At 40.9% G+C, this 25,122-nt stretch overlaps 5 protein-coding genes across 6 annotated transcripts; 3 read left to right on the forward strand and 2 right to left on the reverse strand.

The window, feature by feature from the left end:
• Positions 1–683: 683 nt before the first annotated feature.
• LOC126782989 (uncharacterized) lies at positions 684–7,435 on the forward strand. The gene is made up of 5 exons (XM_050508362.1): positions 684–893; positions 1,057–3,594; positions 3,756–5,348; positions 5,922–6,177; positions 6,271–7,435. The coding sequence occupies exons 2-5, from the start codon at positions 1,141–1,143 to the stop codon at positions 6,906–6,908; spliced, it is 4,941 nt and encodes a 1,646-aa protein (XP_050364319.1). The 5' UTR covers positions 684–893; positions 1,057–1,140; the 3' UTR covers positions 6,909–7,435.
• Positions 7,436–7,993: 558 nt separating this feature from the next.
• On the forward strand, positions 7,994–12,772 carry LOC126784559 (probable ADP-ribosylation factor GTPase-activating protein AGD14). The gene is made up of 16 exons (XM_050510022.1): positions 7,994–8,023; positions 8,263–8,368; positions 8,466–8,584; positions 8,765–8,826; positions 9,001–9,088; positions 9,187–9,248; positions 9,355–9,451; positions 9,682–10,347; positions 10,509–10,875; positions 11,011–11,264; positions 11,452–11,571; positions 11,656–11,763; positions 11,871–11,954; positions 12,146–12,272; positions 12,353–12,398; positions 12,616–12,772. Exons 3-16 carry the CDS (start codon positions 8,486–8,488, stop codon positions 12,770–12,772), a joined length of 2,337 nt encoding a protein of 778 aa, XP_050365979.1. The 5' UTR covers positions 7,994–8,023; positions 8,263–8,368; positions 8,466–8,485.
• A 1,758-nt stretch (positions 12,773–14,530) lies between these two features.
• Positions 14,531–16,016, reverse strand: LOC126783554 (molybdate transporter 1). The gene has a single exon (XM_050509038.1). It carries the CDS (start codon positions 15,995–15,997, stop codon positions 14,609–14,611), a length of 1,389 nt encoding a protein of 462 aa, XP_050364995.1. The 5' UTR covers positions 15,998–16,016; the 3' UTR covers positions 14,531–14,608.
• Positions 16,017–17,433: 1,417 nt separating this feature from the next.
• LOC126784978 (uncharacterized) lies at positions 17,434–22,248 on the forward strand. 2 transcript variants are annotated; one of them, XM_050510544.1, is made up of 7 exons: positions 17,434–17,499; positions 17,733–18,004; positions 18,202–18,865; positions 19,412–19,590; positions 19,678–19,922; positions 20,428–21,227; positions 22,106–22,248. In XM_050510544.1, exons 1-6 carry the CDS (start codon positions 17,479–17,481, stop codon positions 21,117–21,119), a joined length of 2,073 nt encoding a protein of 690 aa, XP_050366501.1. In that variant the 5' UTR covers positions 17,434–17,478; the 3' UTR covers positions 21,120–21,227; positions 22,106–22,248. The 2 variants fall into 2 exon arrangements, with proteins under 2 accessions (XP_050366501.1, XP_050366502.1); XM_050510545.1 differs by lacking the exon at positions 17,434–17,499 and having other exon boundaries at positions 17,840–18,004; positions 18,177–18,865.
• Positions 22,249–22,316: 68 nt separating this feature from the next.
• LOC126784979 (leucine-rich repeat extensin-like protein 4) lies at positions 22,317–24,804 on the reverse strand. Its single transcript, XM_050510546.1, has one exon. It carries the CDS (start codon positions 23,977–23,979, stop codon positions 22,321–22,323), a length of 1,659 nt encoding a protein of 552 aa, XP_050366503.1. The 5' UTR covers positions 23,980–24,804; the 3' UTR covers positions 22,317–22,320.
• Between the last annotated feature and the right edge of the window lie 318 nt (positions 24,805–25,122).

The raw sequence follows: 25,122 nt of genomic DNA on the forward strand, positions 1-25,122 counted from the left end.
TCCAGATCGATGATTACACATGCGCTCACTAATAGTGCGTGTAAACAATAACTCCTCGCTGCCAGGCTACTCACCTCAGTCACCTGTATCACCTCAATTTTGTTCTTTCTTTTGACCACGTCACGCTTTACGGTTATTCGCTACCCGCCCCTACTGCTACAACCGCTTGATACAGTACTGACTTCACGCGCCACAATCTTAGCTTTGTTCACTGTCTCACCACAACGGATGCTACGTGTTACTGTGAAATAGCGCGTTGAAACCAACACTGACTCCAGCGAGTCGCTGAGGTACTTCCTTTTTGGCGCCATATAACCCAAAACAATAATGGCATTCTCGAAATTTTCACGTATAACCAGGCCCAGTGTTTAAACCGCTTAATTTTGAGGATTGTGTTTGTTCACCAAGCGTCACACTTAAACACCGAATCGCGTCCGTTAGTTTGTTAAAACCCGTAACAAGACAGTCACGTGTCAGCATGATTTCCGTGGATCAGTTGGTCTCCACCTGGCTACCGTATAAACCTGAGCAGGAGAACATTTCCTTTTACCATCGACTCACCGAACGCGCACACCTGATTGCGCCACGTGTTATAATCCAAAGGATGTAAAATACTCGTATTTGGCATTTTAAAGTTTTCTCCTTATTTTCGATCGAAACCCTTATTCTCGTGGCAACCGAAAACAAAAAGGAAACCCTAGCTTTCTCTGGTCCGTCCCTTCCGGTGAAACAAGAGGAGAAATCTTCAAAATTTCCAGAAATTGAATCCCAAATGGTCAAATTGACTTAGGGTTTCGCCTCAGCAGCCTAGATTCGAATCCCAAACCGTGCTTTCGCTTCGTGATCTTCACGGCTCCTCCAGAAACCGATGATTAGAGCGTGTTTTGGTTCAGGTACGCGTGTTTTTCCTTTAAATTTTTCAAATTTTGATGAGGTAGTTTAGGTTTAGGAAGGTCTGATCTGAATGCATGAGCAGTAGTGTGTGATCGTTTAGCTTTTCGGCTTTGGTTTTAAGTGGTTTATGTGATTTTTTGGGTTTAAATTTTGGTGCATCAGATCTGGAGAATGTGTGGGGTTGTGTATGATGGAATGTGAAGCTTGGAGTGTGTTGGTTTGGGTCTTGAGATTGAGAAATTGTTGATGGAAAATAGAATAGAGGTTTCACTTGGCACCGAAATTCCGAGGAAATCGAGATCTTTGGATGTTAAGAGTCTGTATAGGTCCAGGAGTGGAAAGGAGGTTGAGAAGCAGAGTTTGAAGAGGAAAGGGAGCGAGGAAAATGGCGATGAGAATGGGGAGAAGAGGAAGAAGAACAAGAAGAGTAGGAAAGAGGCGGCGGTGAGTTGTGTCAAGAATGTTAATAGTAGTAATAGTAGTAGGAAGAGGAGTACAGATAAAGCATGTCGTAGGGGGTTGAGTTCTGGTTTGCATGATCCGGAGGCATTGAAAACGGGGTCGAATGAGAAGTTGGATAGCAGTGGTGGGTTAAATGGTGTTCCGCAGCTTAGTTTGGATAGTAATGGTGTTCAAATCCCGAGGCGTAAGAGGGGATTCGTGGGGAGAAAAAAAATTGAGGGTGGTCAAGGGGTGAAGCTGTCGGATGAATCTGCCGATAAAGCAAGTCTTGTTGAACAGGATCATCAGATAGCCAAGTTAAATGGTGATGGGTTGTGTCAAGCTGAGGTGCCGAAGGCTGAAAGAAACAAAGGCTTGGATGAATGCAAAGAAAGTATAAATAATAAGGCGAGTGCAGCTTCTCATGTGAAGAAAGAAAATGTTCTTGAGAGTCAGTCAGTTGTAAGCAATGGTAATTTAACTTTGAAAAAGTCCCAGAGGAAACGTCGGAAAAAGAAGAACTTATCATCTGATAGCAGAACTGATGCAAAGGAAGCTGAGCCTTTAGTCGATAGTTCCACTAAAGCATGCCAAGCTTCACATGAAGACGAGGAGGAGAATCTTGAAGAGAACGCAGCAATGATGCTCTCATCAAGGTTTGATCCAAGCTGTACTGGGTTTTCATTAAACACTAAGGCTTCTGGGAGTAATCAGTCATCTCCCAGTCAGGATTTCAATAATCATGTATCGAAGTCATCCTCTGGATCAGAATCTCCATCTGTTGATAATGCTGGTAGAGTACTGAGGCCCAGGACTGGGAAGCAGCACAGAGAGAAAAAAGGTACGAGGAAAAGGCGCCACTTCTATGAAATCTTCTTTGGGGACTTGGATGCTTGTTGGGTAGTGAACCGTAGGATCAAGGTCTTCTGGCCTTTGGACCAAAGTTGGTACTATGGCCTTGTGAATGATTATGACAAGGAGAAAAAAGTTCACCATATTAGATATGATGACCGTGAAGAAGAATGGATTGATCTCCAACACGAAAGGTTCAAACTCTTGCTACTTCCCACTGAAGTTCCGGGTAAGGCCAAGCAGAAAAAATCATTGATACAAATTAAAAGTTCTGAAGAGAGAGAAGGAAATTCGAACCCCAGAAAAGAAAAGAGAAAGAGAGACTTGATGTTGGAGGATGATAGATTTATAGGCAGCGGTATGGATTCTGAACCTATCATATCATGGTTGGCGCGATCTACCCGTCGGATCAAGTCTCCTTTTCATGCAAAAAAGAAGCAAAATCCATCTGGTCTATCCCCAAAGTCCGTGCCAACTTTGTCTGACAGTGCTCACACTTTATATGGGTGTCTGGGTAATGCCTCCTCTAGAAGGGATACAAATAAGTTATCTAGTGATTCTGGCAGATCGTCTAATGCTCTGAGAGAAGAGAAGTCTGCTCTAGAAGACAATGATTATCCCGAAGATGGTAAAATGCCTATTGTTTATTATCGGAAGCGACTGCGCAAGACTGGGTCTGTACTCTCTCAAATATATGAGGATGAGCATGCTTCCATGCATGGACATCATTATTCTACTTCTGTTACTCCTGTTGTGGATATTTGGGACTTGGAAGAGCCAGATAATTTTGTTGCTATATTGGATCGTAGTTGGCCATTGTGGTATGCTGATGATGCAGGGTTGCTAAAGTTGACTCATCCTTGGGTAGAATCAGGAAAAGTTATATTTAAATGCCTTCAACTGCGTTCACTAATTAATGATTTCCTTGGGGTAGAGTGGTTACGGTTCTTTCATGCTGCAATGCTGCTTCGGCATGGTATGTTGGTGATGACATGGCCAAAGGTTCAGTTGGAGATGCTCTTTGTTGATAATGTAGTTGGACTGAGGTTTCTTTTGTTTGAGGGTTGCCTGAACCAGGCAGTGGTCTTGGTTTTTCTAATCCTGACATTATTTCATCACCCTGATGATCAAGGGAAGCTAACTGATTTCCAGTTACCAGCAACTTCAATCAGGTTCAAATTCTCTTGTGTTCAGCAACTTGGAAAGCAACTAGTGTTTGCATTCTACAACTTCTGTCGAGTTAAGAATTCGAAGTGGATGCACCTAGATAATAAACTTGGGAGGCATTGTTTACTCACCAAGAAACTACCTCTTTCTGAATGCACCTATGATAATATCCAGGCACTGCAAAATGGATTAAATCAGTCGTCTTTTATGTCTCTGTTCGGTCAACCCTCCCCAGTAAAGGTAGTTTGTTTTATCTTTTACTTATTGCTTGAGTTATGTCTTCTTAACTGTAATTTTGTTGTCTCCCCTTTTTTGGTAAACAAAATCATGCCTCTAGATAGACATGAAAATGCTATTTATTCCTCTGTGAAAGTCACTTATGTGATTTTGTCTCTAACCAGGGTACACAGAAGAGGCCCAGGCAGGGCATTAACTTCATGGGTGGTCCCCGGGAAGTTAGTTTTGTAAATATCAGCCATTCTGATTCTCATTCTGGTGACCTCCACAGAAAGCTCCCTCCGCTTGCTCTATCCTTTACAGCTGCACCTACGTTCTTCATTAATTTGCATCTTAAGTTGCTTATGGAACACAGTGTTGCTAATATCTGCTTTCATGACCATGATTCAGAAGTTACTCCTCAGCACGATTTGATTGCTCCAGAAAAGGTTGCTACCACTGGTCCATCCTGTGCTCAACTGGTAACAGAGACATCTGTTTCTATTTGCAGTCACCAAGGTCAGTTGAAGTCATCTCAACTTTACGAAAAATGTGTTGTTAATGTTGCTGGAAACACGCCTAGGACTTATACTGGCAGTGATAAAGCTGTTACTAGTCCCCGTCCTGTAGTGAATGGGCTTACTGTTGAAATTCCATCTTTTGACAAATTTGAGAAGCCTGTAGGGGGTGAGTTACAAAGTGCTCAACAGCCTACAGATTTTTCTTTGAATATGAATGGTAGCACTATCCCCAGTCCCAGTCCCACAGCTCCCAGAAGTACAGGGCAGCGAAGTAGAAATAGTTTGTCATCATTTGGAAATCTCTCTAGTCATTGGTCAGATGGAAAGGCTGACATTTTTCATAATGGTTTTGCCAATGGACCGAAGAAGCCTCGTACTCAAGTCTCATACATGCCTTATAGAGGTTTTGATGTCAATTCCAAGCAAAGAAACATTCACAAAGGGCTTCCTAATAAACGGATTAGAAGGGCAAGTGAGAAGAAGTCATTAGATACTTGCAGAGGTATTCAAAGGAACTTGGAGCTGTTATCCTGCGAGGCAAATGTGTTAATTTCTGCAAGTGACAGAGGGTGGAGAGAAAATGGGGCACGTGTGGTATTAGAACAATTTGATAATAGTGAGTGGAAGCTTGCTGTAAAACTTTCAGGGACAACAAAGTACTCGTACAAAGCACATCAATTTTTGCAGCCTGGGTCAACAAACCGCTACACTCATGTCATGATGTGGAAAGGAGGAAAGGATTGGATCTTGGAATTTCCAGATAGGAGCCAGTGGGCCCTTTTTAAAGAGATGCATGAAGAGTGTTACAATCGGAATCTCCGGTCTGCATCAGTTAAAAACATTCCTATTCCTGGTGTTCGATTGGTAGAAGATATTGATGATAATGGAACAGAAATATCTTTTCTTCGCGGTTCTACCAAGTATTTCCAGCAGATGAAAACGGATGTTGAGATGGCTTTAGATCCATCTCGTCTCTTGTATGACATGGATAGTGATGACGAGCGATGGATTTCGAGGAATCAAAATTCCTCAGAATTGGTCAAGAGTTGCTCAGTAGAGATTGGAGAGGAGATGTTTGAGAAGGTAATGGACATGTTTGAGAAGGCCGCATATGTTCGGCAATGTGATCAGTTCACAGCTGAAGAAATAGAAGAGTTCATGACTGGTGTTGGGCCAATGGATTTGATCAAAACCATTTATGAGCATTGGCGTCAGAAACGGCTGAAAAAGGGAATGGCTTTAATCCGACATCTCCAGGTACTTTCACTTCTATATTACTCATGCAATATCATGAGATTTAAGGTGCAGGATCACAACTTTTGCGGTGGTATAGTATGATTATTACTTTCCCTAGGTAGACTATTTGTCACCTTGTAACTGTTCTTGGGTTCACTGATCATGTCTTTTATCCGTTTTTTACTTTTTTTTTATTTCACTTTTAAATAATTTTTCCTTGGTGCTTTCAGTCTCACTTTTTATGAAATACAAGCTTCCTTCTATTTTTTCTGAATGTACACATATATTTAGCTGTTCCCCTTCATACATCATGCTGAATCTCACTCCTGCTCTGCTCTGTGCACTCGTTAATTTGTGGATGAAAACAACTATTTTTCTTGCATATAGTAAGAGGAACCTGGTAATGGATGTTATCAGGGTTACTTTAATCTGGAGCTTGTTTCATGTGGTAAATGCACTGGGTGTTGTGTTTGTTTCTACTAATTCCTCGGGAGTTCTTTTTGCCTTGTCAAAATATACTGTACCCCTTTTTTGTGTTGTTTATCTGAAATTTTGAACCTATTAATATAAATATATCTTTTTTTTCCTCTCCAGCCACCATCTTGGGAAATGTATCAAAAACAAGTAAGGGAGTGGGAGCAAGCTATGACCAAGATGAATACCACACTTGCAAATGGAGGCCGTGAGAAAGCTGCACCAACTGAGAAGCCACCGATGTATGCTTTTTGTCTGAAACCACGGGGTCTGGAAGTTCTGAATAAGGGATCAAAACAACGGTCACAGAAGAGATTTTCTATTTCTGCACACACCAATGCTGTCTTAGGAGATCAGGATGCTTTCCATCCTATTGGTAATTTTTTTAACCCTCATATAAGGCGTAAATTGTGATTTTTGACTATATTCGTTTGCATCTTTGTTTATTGGGTTGTATCTCTTCCCTCAGGAAGGAGAACAAATGGGTTTGCCTTTGGTGATGAAAAATATGTGTATTCAGGCCATAACTATGAATCCTTAGATGACTCTCCATTGTCTCAGACATCGCCCGGGGTTTTTTCACCAAGGGATGCAGGTAACATCTTAATGAGCAATGATGCTTTTGAGAGGAACCATTTACAAAGAATTGACAGAAACAAGTCAAAGAATTATCGGACAATGGCATCCCCTGTTGAACCCCAGATCGTGTCTCCATACAGCGTGTCGCCATACGGTCATAGGGTGGTACGAAACAGAAATGGAGTTCATAGAGGGAATATTGGTTACCCTCAATGGTCAAGCCAGTCATATTATCAACCAGATGTTGCGCAGAGGTTCGTAAATGCGCAGGGCTTTGATCATGACGAGTTGAGGCTTCGTGACGCATCTGGTGCTGCTCAGCATGCACATAACATAGCCAAACGCAAGCGAGAAAATGCTCGCAGATTATTTTACAGGGCAGATCTAGCAATGCACAAGGCTGTGGTTGCTCTCATGACTGCGGAGGCAATCAAAGCTTCTTCAGATGACTACGACTATGAATATGATTCTGAGTCTGAGTCCCTCTCCTTATCTGACTCTGACACCGATTCAGACAGTGAAGAGTAGAGCACTAAATCCAAGCGTGAGATGGCAGAATAGGGTTCACGGCGCACCCCTTTCAGATTGTGTTGTTGTGCAGCCGAAGAATATGATAAAGATTGGGACAATGTTTCTGTCAATATTGGTGGAATTTTTTGTGTTTGTTCACAGATACCATAGAGAAATTCTAACATGAGAGAGCCGTGAACAGTACGGGTGGGATGAAATCATTGTTCCGATGAAGCCTGCAGATTTTTTTTGCTTCCAGTGTGAGGACTACTCGATTCCATTGATGCAATTGTTGTACTGATCCTGCTGGGATAGGGTGGTGTATGCAATTTTGGCAGCCAATCTCATTGTACAGATCTTTTCTTTTCCTCTTTCTTTCTGGCCATAACCTCGGGTTTTTTCAGTGTTTAGTATTAAAAGAGCGTTTTGCTCAAATAATACACCACTTTGAGAAAAAAAAGAAAAAAGGGAATTGACATTTCCTTGTTATACAGTTCTACACTAATGATTATACCATTTTTCTTGCCGTTCTGTTTACCACGGCACCATCTGGAAATCTGTAGGTTTGGGGTTTTGGCTTTGCTCATGTTCAAGTTCAACCAAAGTTGTCTGTCTTTACGTTCAATTTCCTTTTGGCGGGAAACCTTTTTTTACCTCCTTTAAGATCAAAGAGATTAACCTAGGTGTTTATCTCTGAGATCGAATTTGGGTTGTGATGTTACAGAGTGAGTTGAACCATCCAAAGCAGTCACAATGCCCCGAATCACCTGTCGTGTAATTTTCTGAAACGATAGAATGGCAACTCAAATCGATGATGTAGTTGTTTAAATCTCTAATTCCTGATGTTTGTTTTTTTTTTTTTTGGGGGGGGGGGGGGGGGGGGGGTTGGTAAAGGAGCCTAGATGCACTTGCTATATAAAGAGTGCCGTTTGCGTTATACCCGGCAGCGTTCCCTCCCTCTGTTTCTCTAACCGAATAGCAGCACGCCAGCACAATTGTCCCACTCAAAATCCTTATCAACATTCTTCTTCTCCATTCTCTCTCTCTCTCTCTCTCTCTCTCTCTCTCTCTCTCATTTCTGGGTTTCTTCGGACGCATATGTAATCTATCTCTACACTGCTTGATTCCATCAGGTTGGTTTTTGCGCCTCTTAATTTGGTCATCATATTGCTGAAAATAACAAACTCAAGGTTGCAACTTTAGCTCCATTTTGATTCAATGCATCGTGCATTGTTTTATCTGGGAGAAGCAAACATTGATTTCCATGTGATCCAGTGCATGTATATGATAGCTTAGTTGAAGAGGTGTACCAACGTTTAAGAAGAAAAAGAAATATTTCCCATCAGCATTAATTTGTTTTTCCTGATGAAAGGAGGTGCTACATTTTCTCCACCAGCTTCTCCAGTTGTATATATACTGAAGGTGGGAAATTTGTATTAATTTTTCTATCTGCTTCGAGGGTTTGGAGGCAGACTGAGGTAAGACAATGGTTTCTGTAGAGGTTAATGATTCGTGACTTGGTTGCTTCTCAGCAAAACTAATGTGCCTGTCTATTGTTTTTTTATCTTCTGGCAGGTTTCGCTTTTTACTAAGAAATGGGTAATCGGATAAGGGAAGAGGAGAAAAATGAAAGAATAATTCGCAGTCTTTTGAAACTTCCTGAGAATAAAAGATGCATCAACTGCAATAGTTTGGTATGTTACATGTCTTCTTTAGCCATAAGACATGGTTTGTTCTGGAGTACTCTTCTAATAGTCGTTGCATTATGTAGTCTGCTTTAACTATTTATTGCAAGTCTATGAGAGAAATGTACTTGGATAAATGCCAAATGAAACTGGGATCAGCATTGTTCTAACTATGCCCTCTTTTTGCAGGGACCGCAATATGTTTGCACGACCTTCTTGACATTTGTTTGTACAAACTGTAGTGGAGTGCAGTAAGTTTTCATTTCTGATTCTGGACTCATTAGTCATGACTTCACCATGATTCGCGTTTGGACATGTTTTCTTTTTTTTTTTGTTGTGATGTTGTGACGGACATGAATTCTGCATGGAATCATGTGATATGGATTATGTGAGTGCTAATGAACTAATATTTTAAAACTTTCCAGTCGGGAGTTCACTCACCGAGTAAAATCAGTGTCCATGGCTAAATTCACTACAGAAGAAGTAAATTCTCTCCAGGCAGGGGGAAATGAGGTGGGCATGCATACTGTCTGAACTCTGTCGCACTATTTATTTTGAGATATCTACTATGTATACATTGTTCACTTGATAACTGAAATGTTCATTCACAGCGAGCAAGACAACTTTATTTCAAAGAATTTGATCCTCAGTATCATTCTTTTCCTGATGCCAGGTGACCAAGCATCTTGTCTATACTGATTTGAATTCATATAATTAGGTCTCTGCCTTCTAGAAAAATGGCAGAAATTCATATATCTGATTCACAAACTTTCTTTCAGTAATGTTGGTAGACTCAGGGATTTTATCAAACATGTATACGTTGATAGAAAATACACCGGTGAGAAGGGTGTCCAGAAGCTCCCAAAGCTGCGATTGGTGAGCTTTACATCTGCTTTATGCTTGTGCATTGTGATATATTTCTTTGTCCATTGTATTATACTTGCCTGTGTACAGCTTGGCCATTCCTGATTTGCATGAAATTAACAACAGCAAGCTCTATTAATATAGGCGCGGGCTAGTTTACTTTTTGATGATGAGAACTTCTTTTGGCTGCATCACATTTACGATGCTTTCATTCATTTAAGATTCTAGTTCGTTTTACACAGAGTGAGGAGCCTGATGAAAGAAGGAGGGTTGGTGCATATCAAGGTGGATCCAGAAGCTTTCATGATGAGGAGAAGAAATTTGGTACATATTATGGAGGACCTAGGAGATTTCGTGATGAGGAGCAGAAGGCTGCAGCACCTTATGGAGGATCCAGGAGTTTTCGTGATGAAGACTGGAAAATTGCTGCACCTTCTGGTGGATCTAGGAGCTTTCGTGATCAGGACTGGAAGGTTGCTCTCCCTTATAGTGCATCTAGGAGTTTTCATGACCATGAGAACAGGTCAGAAAGGCATTATACTCAAGGATCTAGTCCTAGTGTGAGAGGAGCTGACCAAAATGTAGTAAAATATTACTATGATGAAAGAAAAAGAAGTCCACGATATTCTGAACAAAATTCAAGAAGTGGTGGAACTGGTTTTAGGAAAACTCCTGTCCGTTTTGAGGTTGTTGATAACAGGATTCGGGATGATAGAAAAGTACGCAGTGGGCTTGCAACTCCCAAGTCCCAGAACAGGTCACCTGAAAATAATAACACCAATAGCTTCTCTACCCCTGCTGTTCGCTCAGTTCAAGAAATACAAGGGGTGAAGATCCTTCCTCCACAGTTCCACGAATGTAGTATGACAATAGATAGGAAAAATGGTGATGGTTCTGCTGATATTCGGGTCAGTAGCTGGTTTAGTTTGATGAATGTTTACTTTTAGTACTACAGGTGCTTCTTTTGATGTATTTGTAATGTGCCTAAAAAGTCAGTATCTAGCTACTTTCCTTATGTAGGAACTTCTCATAAAAAAAGTGTTATAAGTGTTTGTGCTTTCGCCTGCAGAAAATGAAATCTATAAGTACCGGAGATGGGAATGCAGTGGAACATAAAAAGGAAACATTGGCAACCCTGATTGATCTCAATACTGATCCTGAGCCCTCAGATGATGCAGTAAAATCACCACAACAGCAAACTCCTCCACCCGATAATGGTAACAACTGGGCCTCATTTGATTCATGCACAAAGGAGAAGGCACCTCCTGTCCCAAAGCCAGACACTTTGGAGGCTTTGCTACTTGAGTTAACTCCTGCATCTGTATATACTACTGCTACTGCTACTGCAACTGAGGCTCCAAGCAACGACGATGCTCCCTCAACCATGTGTACAAATAACATAAATGCAGGAGCTGCTGCCCCTGATGCACCTGTTGGTGCTGCGGCCCCTGATGCGGCTGTTGGTGCTGCGGCCCTTGATGTGCCTGGAGGTGCTGCCGCCCCTGATGCACCTGCAGGTGCTGCCTCCCCTGATGCGCCTGCAGGTGCTGCCTCCCCTGCCGCACCTGCAGGGCAAATGCTATCTTTATTTGATACCATTAGTGCTTGTACATCTGCATCAACTACTACCAGTGTGCTAGTACTGCCTTCTAATGCAGATCCTTTGCAAGCTGCACCTACTAGTGGTGTCGAGACCCCAGTAACAGTTTCTGATGTGCAGCAGTCACCAAGTACGCAGCACGATCAGTCTTCTATAAGCTTTGCTGCAAATAGCTCCTCTAGTTCACAACTTGCCATAACTCATGTTGAAGCTTCAAATAATTTGGTGAGATCCAGCTCTATTTGTAAAATGGTGAATAATATACATTTCTCTTTCTCTTTGCTAAATTTTGAGTTTCTGCAAACACTTATCATTAGGTTTTATGCTGCTTTGATACATGAAAGCTCCAGTTGTCTTTTCTTATCTAGATGCCTGATTTTTTTACCCTATTTCTTCATGCATGCATCTGCAGTCAAGGACACCATCATTCGCCCAAAACACACAAGGATCGCCCAAAACATCCCAATCTATGTTGCGAACCCAATCTCTTCCGGTGGAAACAAAATCTAGTAAGAGAGAAGAGCTTCCAGTGGTACGCAACTATCTTATGCTTATTTCACTATTTTTTTCTTCTTCCACAGAACTTCGTGATCTTCTAAATTAAAATTCACTGCAGGACCTTTTTGCTGCACATTATTCAACAATACCTTCACAAGCTTCAGGTTGGCCCCCCGGTCCACCTCAAGGAATGAGATTTAACATGCAGTATTATCCCAACATAGCGGTATACACTGTTAATCATAATCAAGTTTGATACATTAATTTGTGCGTCCAATATTTGCTCGATACATGTAGCCTATTAATAATTTGATATGCTGGTTTCTTGTACAGCCTGCTCCTGCGTTTCTGGGTTCAAGAACACCAACGAATCCGTTTGATATTTACGATGATAAAACTTTAGGACATTTAACACATGTAAGCACAGCATTCTGACTGACTTTTTATTTTAAACTATCAGCTTTTGAACTTTATGCATTTTCCCTGTTGATTTTCCATAGAATTCTTTTCTCTTTTATCGGCATTGTCTTTCTTTCCAATAATAGAAGCTGTAGTGGAAGCAAGAGAACATAGAATTTACCTACAAATCCTGTAATTTTTTGTTGTAGTTTCCATCCATGTCATCATTAGAAGGCGCTCTACATAATGTGTCAGTACCTCCCAGCTTGGTGCATACTCACAGCCTTGGTTCTTTTCCTTCATACTCCCAGCCTTCCTATGCAGCTTTCTCTCCTGGTAAGTTCACTTTGTTATCTTCATTTCTTATCAACTTTTTTGCTAGTCCTATTTTTGTTTCTCTAACACAATCACAACAGGTCCATACACGGGGGAGCAATTACATAACAATGCACAGTTTTTAAGGTAATTAATTGTACTTGGTAATGTACTTTTGTTAAACAAAATCTGGCTTTCCAATTGACAAGGAGTTTTGAGTTTGAGCCTATTGAAAAAAAGCAGGACATGAACAAGTTCTAATTTTATGAACCTCTAATGTGGAATGTCTTGATGTGCATCTTGTGAGTTATAACAGCTGACATTTATATCATTTCTAAATATTTGGCCACGGCTTCCATTGCAGACCGCCAGGAATCGGTGGACTTAGCCAGGATGAAGCTTCTGCACTTGGGACATTAAGCTCAAGTCAGCAATTATCATTTCAGCAACCCAGCAGCACATACCCAGCACCCAGCCATTTTGAACCCTTTTCTTCAACGGGCGGTAACCCATTTGGATAGATGAATGATTCTATCTCATTAAGAGTTATTAAAAAAAAAAAAAAAACCTTTCCTCTTCTTACCATTTCAGAAAGAAGACCGCATCTGGTCCAAGATCAAGTGTAACTAGTAATATGGATACACAAGTGATAACACATCTGAGGTCCAACATAATCTACCAAATTAAAGATCACAAGTACTCTGATCGACTCTATGTAAATGATCACTAGACATTATATTGTAAAGTAGTAACTAACAACTGTACGAGGAGCTGTACACACACGCACATATATATAGGAGATTGTTTACGTGTGGACGTCCGTACCTTACGTAAGGTATGGAATCGTCGATTCCGGTGACGTCAAGCCGTAACGGCGGGCGGACCACGATAGCCGCACTCCCCACCTCTCGGCGGTCCCGTCTGTGCCGGCCGGAGCTCCATGGGCGACCCACGGTGCACCCGAAGAGCCCTATATATATATATATATATGCAAAGAATGTGGGGTAAAAACTCTTTGTAGCTAGTGTTTGTAGTTTTAACACATCTATATAAGATACTAGTTTGTTCAATTTTCTCATCAAGGTCTCATTAGACTGTCTAATACCTCTCGATGAGGTTTAGTTTATTGAGGTGGCCGCGGCCGTGGGACGTAGGTCTTAGTCCACTGCATGTGGTGTTGATGATGCCAAAAATGCTCTAAATATCATAACAAGGTACTCGATCACTAAGCTATACCTTGCAACTGAATACTTGTACTGCAAGGAATGAGCTAGTAACGGTCTTATGCTCGACAATCGTAGATCACTAGATCCCAGACATCTAATTAAGTGTGAGACAATCGAGAACAAATCAATAATATGTATATGAAACTATACTGGCATTGGCATGAAGTGGCCATTCCTGCGCTCAAAAGACAACACAATTCTCCTCTGTGACTTGCATATTAGAGATGGGGGTTAATGACGTATGGAATGACAGATGGCTATCATTAGAATTAAGATCGAAGGAGTCCCAGCTAGAATCTGAGGCTTTTTTATTCATCAAGATCTATATTGACTTTTCTATTGTATTGGTCTTTCACATTGCTTATGCCCCACAGCCCCAGAATCAGATTCTTGCATGGAGGGCTCTAGTTCAATGCAAAGGTTTGCAACCCTAGTTGTTTCAACTATTCCATGATGCATTGATGCAATTATTCTAATGTCTGAATTCAGAATTTCTAAAAACAGTAGATTACTCAGATACGTACGTACTAGAACTGCCGAGGCATCTTTGAAGAATTGAGCGAGGGCATTACGTTTTGGTTCTCAATTAACTAATAGCATCATGTATAATTTGGTTGACCGGGCTTCGATGGAGATTGGAGCATATATATAAGATGAATGAATATGCTATATATGACGCCAATGTCAACAAATTATACTGGATTTTTACCAATCTGCATGTTATGATCATATTGATATATACTCAGTTGAAATGAAACCATCAGTCAACATTCATCAAGTTTTAGCCTATGTTCTGCAAGAGCGTTCTTCTACATGTATGATAGACCTACTCATCTACGTACTGTTAATCTGTTATGTGAGGTACATGCATGCTGGGAGAACAACAAGAAGTATTGTTTCTAGTTTGGTGGATGAGGTGTTCTGTGTTCGAATCTTCTCGCATTTTTCTGTTTCCCCTCCTAGACAATATTATCGGTAAATCATTTCAAATACGTACACCGTTGCCAAAACAACAACATGAGAAAGCTACTCACTCATTTCAGAACAATTTCAAATTTATTGCACCATAAAAGCAAACATATTTGAAGCACATACAAGTCTAGCCACACCATGCAACATTATGATGATCGACTAGGGATTATGCATCCAAATCACAGAATTAGGTTTGTCATTGCAGCCCAACTTTCTTAGCCAAAGAAGCACATACACAACCATCCCCACCACAAATCCTAGTGCTGCACTTGAACCAACTAGTGAAACAGCAGTACAAAGAAGCATCACAAAGGCCTCTTCTTTAGTATTCATGTCCCTAGCACACATGGCCAGTTCAATCCCAGCAAACAAGAGCAACACCCCCAAAACTCCAACTGGGAAATGGTTCAATATGGTCACCAAAGAAGTCCCTAAAGCCAAACCCAGCACCAGTTTGGCTGACCCTAGTAGTGCCACACACCCACCACTCCTCCCCCCAAACTTGTACTGACCGGCCAACCCGCCGGCTCCGTGACAACTGGGCATGGCTCCGAACCAACTACCCAACACATTCATCAGCCCAACCGTGATCGAAATCGATGAGGGAGAGAAATCTTTCTCTGGGAAAAGATCAGAGGACAATTTGCACACAGCAATCACTGAGTTCAATATTGACAGCGGCAGTTGTGGAATTGCTCCTTTGATGAACCCATCTTTCCATGCATGCTTACTGATCTTCACAACCTCCATGGGGGATGGCCCGAAACTAATTTCATGCACAACTTTTGGCTTCCTTATAAAAGCCAGAATCACACCCAACACAAATATCAGAAAAGCTGAAGGTAGTGAAGCTATGATTCCCCTCCACCTCTTTTTTCTGCAAGGTGTTTCTTCTTCATCCTCAACTTCACCTTCATTCACTGAGCGACTTTCCTCACCTGCACCATTAACAAAGACTATGAAACAGAGACAAACAATAGCCAACACCAACCCATCTAGCCCTAACCAGCGCCTCTCCCCCATGGTTTTGGATTTGGGCAGGTTTTGGATCTTCTTGATGTACTTGACCGCGGTCAACGCAAATGACAGTCCCTGTGCTAGTTGAACTCCCCTGACGACAGACAAAGGGATCAGTTTATAGACAAGTTGCATCAAACCGGTGGCACCCAAAACGATGAGGGTGCTGCCGGTGATGATTCCGGCGGCCATGATCTCGGGCACGCCGAAATCCGGGTTGGCCAGGGCTGTGGCGGCAATGGCCTTCATGGGTTGGACCGGCATGGGAACGCCGTAGATGGCTCCGGTGATGATGTTGTAGACTCCGGTGAAGATCAATGTGGTGCCCAAGTTCAAGTCTCTGGCTAGTGTTAAGGCCACTACGATTGGGATGTAGGTGCCTAAGTCGCCTATTGCACCGTTCAACTCGGCCCATTTGGACCGGAAAATGAGATTGTGTTTCAGCTGGTGGGCAACTTTGGCCGGGAAACTGGGTTGCGGTGTTGGATTGGGAAGGGAATGAGGAGGGATTTGGTGGTTTTGGGACTCCATGTGAGAGATAGCCACAACATATGTGAATGGTAGCTGTAACTTGTATCATATATATATATATATACATGGGGAAATCTAAACAGAGTTGACATTTTGATTTTTGAATATTGCCAGTGAGGGTTTGCAGAAATGACAAGACAGTTGCTTGTCTAGGATTGGCAAAAATAATATATATGAAATTGCGATTATCCGCAGCTATATTATTGATGATTATCTTTGCAACATATGTAAAGATTGTTTAATTTGGCAGTCTTCTAGATAGTCCTCAGTCTCGATCACTCTCTTTCTTTCTTTTGGTTTTTCGCTAGTCGTCTTCAATCACCGGACCTCAAGCAACTGTGTGCGCTAATTTCACTGGCGAGGATTAATTCATGGTGGGCTCTTTTCTACCAAATTTTAATTAGTTAATTCCTCCTACGGTATTTAAAGTATGGCTACTTAGACAATTTGATACCTGATGTATGAAAACGGACAATTTGGAATATGAAGTTCTCATTTGTAAGTCATTTTGGTACCACTATCAATTTTGATCATATTTTAGGGTTATTTTCGTCATTTCTAGTCCTAAACTCATTAAATTCACATTTTTTTTCATTTCTTCCTATAATTGCTTCTCTTTTTGGAGATAATTAAATTAATATATCTATTCCACTTAGCATATACTTCGCATATATCGAAAATAAATATTTTTTCTCAATATACTTATTGTATCCTAATTATTTTATGCAAAGGAAATAAATTTCCTTTATGCAATTATAATTTTTTATTAAAATATATTTTTTAAATTACTTATAATTAAAATTAATTTAGATTGATAGCTACATTATGAAAACTTATATACGTAAATCATCACAGATACTAAGTGGATGAGTTATCAAATTTTTAGTGATAATTTAGAGGCAATTTGGAGGTATTATGAAAAAATGAAATAAAGTAAAGATAGGATGACAGAAATAACCCTGAAAATATGGTCAAAATTGACATAAGTACCAAAATGGTCTAAATTTGATAACTTTAGATACTAAATTGTCCGTTTTACTCTAACAAGTAAGAAAGTAAACTCCCGACTTCTAAACATGAATTATGGCAGGAAGATCCTTATCAAAGCGTCGACCAGGATGAACCTGCAGAAGAATAGATCCGCAGACCTAGTGATTGACGAACGATTGACATCAGTACGTGAAAAAGTCACACAAGTTTTCATACATCAGGTACTAAATTGTTCAAGTAGCCAAACATCAGATACTATATGAGGAATTTACCCAATTTCAATTTGTTGGGCTAAAAAAGTGTCCCGACATTATAACGAAAAAAGCCCAATTATAATCAGGCCCAGAACGAAAAGGAATGCAGAACCCGAAAGAGCTCCATTGAAAGCTGGAGGACCTCGCCTCACTCCTCTATTTCTCAGCTGCTCTTTCTTTCTGGGTCTTCTAGTTGCTACCAATTAGGCTCTACTTCATCTCCGGATTTGGAGAACCATGAAGGGCCATGACCACAAGGTAATAATTGAATTCATTTCCTACTCTTTTAGTGGTTTCAACTTCTTACTCTGCCTTTTCTGTTAGACTATTTTAGTGCTGATCCCAATTCTTCATAGCTCATTGTACTTGCTTATGATTTGATTAGGGTTTTACTTTTCATCACAATCTTTGGTTTTTGTAAGTAACAGTGCAATGTTGAGGTATGAAAGTATGTTCAGAGTTGTGATTTGATGTTCAATTTGGTGATACAGATGGCAAGAATGGAGGACATTCTTAATCTACCAGTGCAGGATCCGCCGTGTGCTGAGTTCTCTGCTGCTCAGATCAAGTGGGAGAAAGTGGGAGGCGTCCGCCACGGCGGTGATGATATTGCCCTCATTCCATTTGCTAGAGTGGATGATTTTGTCAAGGGAGAGTCTTTGAATGCCGATTGCCCCGCTAGCTTTCGTGTTGAGTCAAAGAGGGAGAGAGCTCAAGGGAGTGTGAGCAAGCCGAGGGTCGATGGATATCTTGAATATACACTGTGTGTTTGTCTCTATACTCCAGTTCCTGTTGGTTTTTCTTCTTGTTCTTTGTCGTAGAAATGTTTAAGCTCAGTAATTTAATTTCGACTTGAAAAGTTGTTATTAGCTATGATATAATTACATATGTCAGTTGAATGCATTGGAATGATCTTCGATATAAATCTGAACCAGATTTTTATGTACGGTGGCTCATCAGATACTGGTGTTCTTATGGCCCTGAAGACTATAGAGAAAGTGACTCAACTATGGTGGATGGTTCTAGTGTGATGAAGCCTGCATCAGGAAAGGGGAGCAGGCCGGGGCGGCGTCACATGATGAGGGGCTGCCTCTGCCATTTTACTGTAAAACGGTTATATACACGGCCACTCATTGCTCTTATAATCTATAACCAGAGAACACACGTAGATAAATCTGGAGCCCCTTGTCATGGTATACTTGATCGGGATTCTATGGGAACGAGAGCTATGTATGCTCCACGAATTTCGGAGGAGCAACGCCAGAAAGTGATGTCTATGCTTTATGTCGGAATACCTTTGGACAATATAGTTCAGCATCACATGGAGTTGGTCCAGGAGCATGGAGGACCCCTTAACCGGGATGATTTTCTGAGTCGTAGTGATGTTCGTAACATGGAAAGGCTGATTCATAATTCTTCTCATGAGCTACATGCAGATGATGACTGCAGTGTAAAGATTTGGGTTCAACGCCATCGTAAGCATGTTTTCTACTTTGAGGAAAGCTCCAGTTCAGAATCATTTGTCTTAGGGATACAGACGGATTGGCAGCTGCAGCAGATGCTCCAATATGGACATAATAGTTATGTAGCTTTCCATTCAAGATTTGGGTTTAAGAAATTCAAGGTATATGGATTGCTTTTTCTTCTTACTTGCATGTGAGATAACATGATTTACACTTGTTTGATGTCCATGTTAATAACATTTGCAGCGGTCAAATAAGGCGATGGTTTTAGTATATTTGCTAACAGACACAGTTATCTAAACCCCCCCCCCCCCCCCAAAAAAAAATACTTTTAGAATTGTTTTGAGGGTATTAAGTCAGAAACATGTAGTATTATGTCACCAGGAAATTTTTGATACTTAAAAAATGGCCTCTTCTCATAAAATTCAGAAACATTATCTGGCATGATGAGCTCGTGGCACATGTGTGTAATTTATACTCTTTCCTTCCTAAAATTACTGCAATGCTGGTTTGGAGTTCAGGTCATTTGTTTTATCAAAATCTTAGTCTGTTGTTTACTAAGAAAAAGTTTGCCGCTTTTGATGAATACGCAGCAGTATCCTTTTAATGCTTACTGAAAATAACATTTTACCTGAATTCTTAGCTGTACTATTAGATGTTGTAACTTTTGTAACTTCTGGCTCAGTATCCATTGTTTACGTTACTAGTTTTTCGACCCACCCCGGAACGCAATTCCAGTGGCTTGGATCATTACATCTTCTTTCAATAGTCAAGATATCCATAAGTGGATGGGGTTACTGGCTGAAAGAATTCGAACCAAGGATCCAAGATGGAGGCTTGATGCCTTTTTAGTAGATGATCCTTCCTATGAAATTTCTATAATAAGGTAATACTAATAGACTTACTTATGCAGTTGTCTCATAGATATTGTTTTGAAATTGAAAGATCACTGTGTTTCTTTCTCTATTGGCAGAGAGGCTTTCCAATGCCGGGTTTTATTATGCATCTGGCATGTTCAGCGTGCGTGGATAAAAAGGATTTTAAAGACATGCAGAAACTTTGATGTGCAGCGAGAGATGTTTAAGCACTTAGGTTGGTTGTTGTTTTGCACAAGAAATGGGCCAAATGCTATGGATGCAATTGAAGAGTTTCTGCAAGTATTTGTTGATCAATGTGCTTTTATGGATTACTTTAAGAGGCAATGGTTACCAAATATAGGTATTTTCTCTTTTGTGCTTCAGTTTTTAATGCATCAAAGAGTACATAAGTTCTCTTAGCCAGGTTTAGCATACCTGAATTCTGCTAAAAGACCAATGGCTTAACTTCATGAGACCGCCGGCCTTTTTCTTTCAAATCTGGTGTTTTTTTTTTTGGGTGCCTTCACAATTTACATCACCTGTCCCGAGCCCAGTGGAAGGACGGTTATGGTTGATGGTATGTGAACTAGGTTGTAGTAGTTTGCAATCATGATTTCCAAACCATGATAATATTTTATGTAAACATTAAGATTAAAGCAGTCGTTGCTGTGAATATTATGATGGCTTCTATCATTAAACTGGAGTCTTGAAACACTCTGACCATTATCTGGTTGCTGGTCGAACCTAGTGCCTTGATAGAATTAGGGATTAATCTGAAGCCAGCAACCCACATAGGAACCAGCCCTGAATTGTTGTTTGAAACATTGGTATTGGCACTATGACATATGTATGCTGTTGCTATGCAGAGTTTTGGGTCGATGGTATAAGGTCTCTTCCTGTGGCCAGTCCAGAGCCCAATGCTGCAGTTGAGTCCTATCATTTGAGGTTGAAATCCAGGCTTTTCAATGAGCAAAATGCTAACTCCTGGTCAAGAGTTGACTGGTTAATCCACACACTTACAACTGAATTCCAATCATCCTTTTGGTTGGATCAATATAGCCTAGAGACTGGGTATTTTGAAAACCTGAGAGATAAGTCTTGTTTAACCAATTGTTGGTATCAGGCTCTGCAGATTGTAGATGTTGATGTTATAATTGATGAGCAAAATATACAGTATGCAAAAGTCATGTCACAATCAAACAGAAACGTGGCGTACACGATATGGAACCCAGGTTCAGAATTCTCTTTGTGTGATTGCCCTTGGTCAATGCTGAGGAATATCTGTAAGCATATTATTAAGGTTGCAATCTTGTGTAAAACTCGGCAAGTCGCTCGACCTTTATTGGCTGCTCAAATTTATAGGCAGACTTTGCTTACCCTTCTACAAAATCCCCCATATAATCCTGTAGTTCTTGATCATGCTATTTTACATGCAACCCGCTTGCAACAGGACATCAAAGGCTTGGAAGATTTATCCAATAGTGGGTTGCTCCAGTCTTTACCTTCAGAGATTAACTCTAATGTAGCAGACAATATGCTTTTTCCTCGTCTCCCTTGAGTAGGCCATCCAAAGGAGATTCTCATATATGCCCAGGCTTTCATCGAGGATGTTAAGCTAACATGTGTTGAACCTGTACTGACAGACTTCAGTTGTGACACTGCAGAGGTATGTTTTTATTGCTTTCAAACTTCTGATAATCGTGCAAGCTTCCATAATGTCGTTTACTTTTTAAAAATAAGGACATTGAACTGACTCTTAAGTCAAAACCAGACACAGTAACATGCTGTAAAATGTTTCATTAGTGGTTTCCTTTAATATTAGGATTAGAAACTTAGTTTCACCTAAATACCAAGTTTAGTAGCTGGCTGAAAGCAATGCATAAATTTATTTTGCTCTTGTTATTGTTTAAGTCAGTAATTTTTTGCTACACAAGGTTGATTGCCCACTTGATGGCTCTTACATACAGAGGTTTCATGCCTTACTTGGTGCCCTGCTGTCAAGAGCCCTTAGTCAAAAGAAAAAAAAAATTGTTTCGTCACTCACCTGGTCACCCCTTTTTTAGGTTTTGCCATGTCTGACCCTGGGATTTTTTGTTTTCTAATCATCCCTCTGATTTTCTTTTTCTTTTTCTTTTTCAGAATCAACATTGTAGTAAGTTTACTGGTTTAATAACTCATCTGCAACAGTACCATTCAGGTTTAAATAACAAGTAGTTGCATAAAATGGACAACATAACCAAAGAATAATTCCTTTAGAATCACAATGAGTTGAGATTTATGATATTGTTCAATCTATAAATATGAAAGAGTTAACTACACAGAATCTTCCTGAACAGAAAATATGAGAATTACAAAATAAATATATGCCGAGCATCTATTACTCTATCCTCCAAACTTATTATCTACTAATGTAGATGTTTTAAACAATTAAATAAATAAGTAAAACCCTACTCTCTCCGTGTGTGCTCATTCCCCTTCTTTTCACCTTATCCTTGTGACAAAATAAATAAGAAACTCAGTTGTTCCCTGCATCTTTGTTTGCAGCTGTAGAGATGAAGAATTCATGACAATTTACACCGGATGTGGAATTGCTTTTCCAGGTCATGGAGGTTGAACATCCTTGCTTTTCCAGGTCATCAGCTTACTAAACTGTAGCCGTGTCTAAGCTGTCAGCAAGGTGGAAAAAGATTGAAGGATTCACTAGTAAAATGGTGGGGGTATGACAGCAATAATCTGTGGCAACAGGCTATCTCATCTTCTCATGCTGGAGTAGGTGGTGGAGAATATTCCAGACATGGTGGTGGAGAAGGAGGTGGAGGAAGTTCTTTACAAGGAGGTAAAGGGGGTGAACGTGGGGTTGAGTAAGATAGTGGTGGGGGAGAATTTGATGGAGGCAGAGATTGGGGTGGAGATGATGGCGGGGTTGGTGATGAATGGTAGTGAGGACTTGGTGGAGGGGGTGGCAGGGAATTTGGTTGGGATAGAGGTGGAGTGTGAATGCAGTTTACTGAAGGCGGCGGATAAGCTTGCGGTGGTGATGGTGGTGGAGGAGGAGATGGTGGGGTTGGGGGTGGGGGTGGTGGTGGAGTTGGTGAAGAAGATGGTGGTGGCAGAGAAGGTGGTGGCAATGAAGGTGGTGGCGGAGAAGGTGGTGGTGGCGGTGGTGGAGGAGAATGTTGTGGTGGTAGTAGAGGAGGAGATGGAGAAGGCGATGATGGTGATGGTGATGGTTCGCATTCAGAAGAACTACAACTGGCATTCTTGGACAAAAACAATTTACATTCCAACATGGATCTCTGCTTTGGCCTTCGCCGCAAACAATTCTTGCTATCATCAAACTGTTCTAAATCTAAACACACTGGTGGCTCACCTGTGAAGAAGTTGTCGCCAAAGCCAAAATCTTTCAGATATGGAAGTCCACAAATGTTCCCTGGTATAGTCCCTCTAAGCTTGTTGTGAGCCACATTCATCTCCTCCAAGCTCAAAATTTCACCTAGTGTGTGTGGCAACTCCCCAGTAAGATCATTATGACTCACATCTAGCACGGTAAGATTCTTCAGCATTCCTATTTCATCTGGCAAACAGGAGTGCAAACCATTTCTTGTGAGTATTAGCTCGTTTAAATTTTTGGACATGTTGCCAAGGCTGACCGGTAAACATCCACGAAACTTATTGTTTGCAAGAACAATAACTGAAACTGGAGAGTTTCCTAGATTATCTGGCAGTTCATGGGTGAATCTGTTGTCGTTCAAGAAGATGGCATCAAGATGCTTATCAAAAAGTTCCTTGGGAATTCTACCTTCAAATTCATTGAACCGAAGGTCAAGGTATTTAAGTGCTGGCAGTTGAAGAACTACAGGAGGAAATTTCCCAGCAAAGCGGTTGTTACTTAGATCAAGCTCGTCAAGAAGCTTCAACTTGCTGAAGCTCTTTGGGACGGTGCCACAGAAACGATTGGAGTTGACATGAAACAATGAAATGTCCGAAAGATGGCCAAGCTCTTCTGGGAGGTACCCGGCAATGTCGGCATGGTTTAGATCGATGCCAGCAACTGTTTCTATTGTTGGGTCGTCCAGAGCGTGAGCACAGAAAACTCCGGTGTAGTTGCAGACATCGCATCCAACCCAGTTGGCTGTGAACCCCAGAGGGTCTGAGAGCATGGCTAATTGCTTCCATGCTTGGAGGGCAATGTAAGCAGTCCTGATTCTAGGGTTGGGAAAAATAAATGAGGATGGGACTGGGACTGTCTCACCTCTGGAACCATCATTGTCTTTGTAGTGAAGGAGCTGCCTTTGCTTGACATGCGAGTCTGTTAAGCCTGCATTGTGATTAATATGGGGTACATGGGCAGTAGTAGCACCTCTGATGCAAAAGAGGAGTATGAGAGCAATGTGAGTGTGATCAATCTTTCCCTTCATCACATACAAGATAACATCTATAGGGTTCTGCTGTTTTAAACCTTTGCTGTATATGAAAGCTGAAGAAGGGTGGACTCTTAAGTTGGGAAAAAATCCAAGGCACTGTTCAGTGGAGAATGTTTAAAGGGAGGCACATTTTTTCGAGCACGTACGAAACATGCTAAGGAAAGACAAGTCTGTCGCAGCTGAGATTGAACAGAAGCACAGTTTTCTGGGGGCAGTTCCGCTTCTTTCTCATCATACGGACCTGTTCAGCTCTTCGACAGATTGTGATTGTGTCACACTGTCATGGGATATATCTTCGAAGATCCTAAACCTTATTGTATAATGTGATATTGTGATTAGAACATGCACCCTGGAGGCCCATTTTTACGTGGTCATGGAACAAGAAATCCTATCGGAAATTCGTTGCTGAATTGAGAGTTTCAAGAGGAATAGTTAGACCAGCTATTTTAACTCCCAAAGTCATGCAGTTAGACCGGAGTGTGTGAAAGGCAGAGTGATGATCGGACAATTTTACCTACCTTGGATTTACCAACAGTCATTTCCTCACCCCGAGAGTTTGAGCAATCCCTGGGCTTGGGCCGGGTCAGGCTTCAAAGTCACACACATGCAACCCTGAAACAAGTGTGATCAGTTTTAGTACATTTATTATTCGATAAGCTTGAGGTTGCTCATAGCATTCTTCAAGTAACAATGACACAAGGAAGACTAAATCCAAATGATAACCTTAAAACGAATAAGGAAAATGAGATAGCTTAGCAATGTTTTTCTTGAGGCACAAGCATAAGCATGATAAGATTCATCGAAATTGTATTTTTACTATTTTCAACGCCGGACTCTACCATTGGTTTACCATGCCATCAACTAACATCATTTTTCTTGTTATGTCATTGGTCTAAATTTATATAGCAATATCCTAGTAAGGATAACTTCAAATTGTGAAGAAAGCTATAACATAAGAATACGCATAATCCTATTCCATACAATGAGGAACTTAATCACACGTACCTTTCATTCCACAAATGGAAATTATGTGCGTGTATTAGACTCCTTAATTTCTTTTCAAATAATGTAACCGGAGATATTTACCAAAGAAGAGAAAATATCTTTCCTATCAGATCCCACGTAATCGTGTAATGA

This window comes from Argentina anserina, chromosome 2, assembly GCF_933775445.1.
Source record: "Argentina anserina chromosome 2, drPotAnse1.1, whole genome shotgun sequence".
NCBI lineage: Eukaryota > Viridiplantae > Streptophyta > Magnoliopsida > Rosales > Rosaceae > Argentina > Argentina anserina.

What these genes read in the sequence shown, in the direction of transcription:
- LOC126782989 (XM_050508362.1), top strand. Translation starts at nt 1,141, where the DNA reads ATGGAAAATAGAATAGAGGTTTCACTTGGCACCGAAATTCCGAGGAAA. An exon ending in GTCAACCCTCCCCAGTAAAG is followed by an intron (nt 3,595 to 3,755) that starts GTAGTTTGTTTT and finishes GTCTCTAACCAG; the next exon opens with GGTACACAGAAGAGGCCCAG. An exon ending in GGATGCTTTCCATCCTATTG is followed by an intron (nt 6,178 to 6,270) that starts GTAATTTTTTTA and finishes CTCTTCCCTCAG; the next exon opens with GAAGGAGAACAAATGGGTTT.
- LOC126784978 (XM_050510544.1), top strand. Translation starts at nt 17,479, where the DNA reads ATGAAGGGCCATGACCACAAG. An exon ending in TTGGGTTTAAGAAATTCAAG is followed by an intron (nt 18,866 to 19,411) that starts GTATATGGATTG and finishes TTACGTTACTAG; the next exon opens with TTTTTCGACCCACCCCGGAA. An exon ending in TATGAAATTTCTATAATAAG is followed by an intron (nt 19,591 to 19,677) that starts GTAATACTAATA and finishes CTCTATTGGCAG; the next exon opens with AGAGGCTTTCCAATGCCGGG.
- LOC126783554 (XM_050509038.1), bottom strand. Translation starts at nt 15,997, where the DNA reads ATGGAGTCCCAAAACCACCAAATCCCTCCTCATTCCCTTCCCAATCCA.
- LOC126784979 (XM_050510546.1), bottom strand. Translation starts at nt 23,979, where the DNA reads ATGAAGGGAAAGATTGATCACACTCACATTGCTCTCATACTCCTCTTT.
- LOC126784559 (XM_050510022.1), top strand. Translation starts at nt 8,486, where the DNA reads ATGGGTAATCGGATAAGGGAAGAGGAGAAAAATGAAAGAATAATTCGC. An exon ending in GCATCAACTGCAATAGTTTG is followed by an intron (nt 8,585 to 8,764) that starts GTATGTTACATG and finishes CTCTTTTTGCAG; the next exon opens with GGACCGCAATATGTTTGCAC. An exon ending in TTGAAGCTTCAAATAATTTG is followed by an intron (nt 11,265 to 11,451) that starts GTGAGATCCAGC and finishes ATGCATCTGCAG; the next exon opens with TCAAGGACACCATCATTCGC.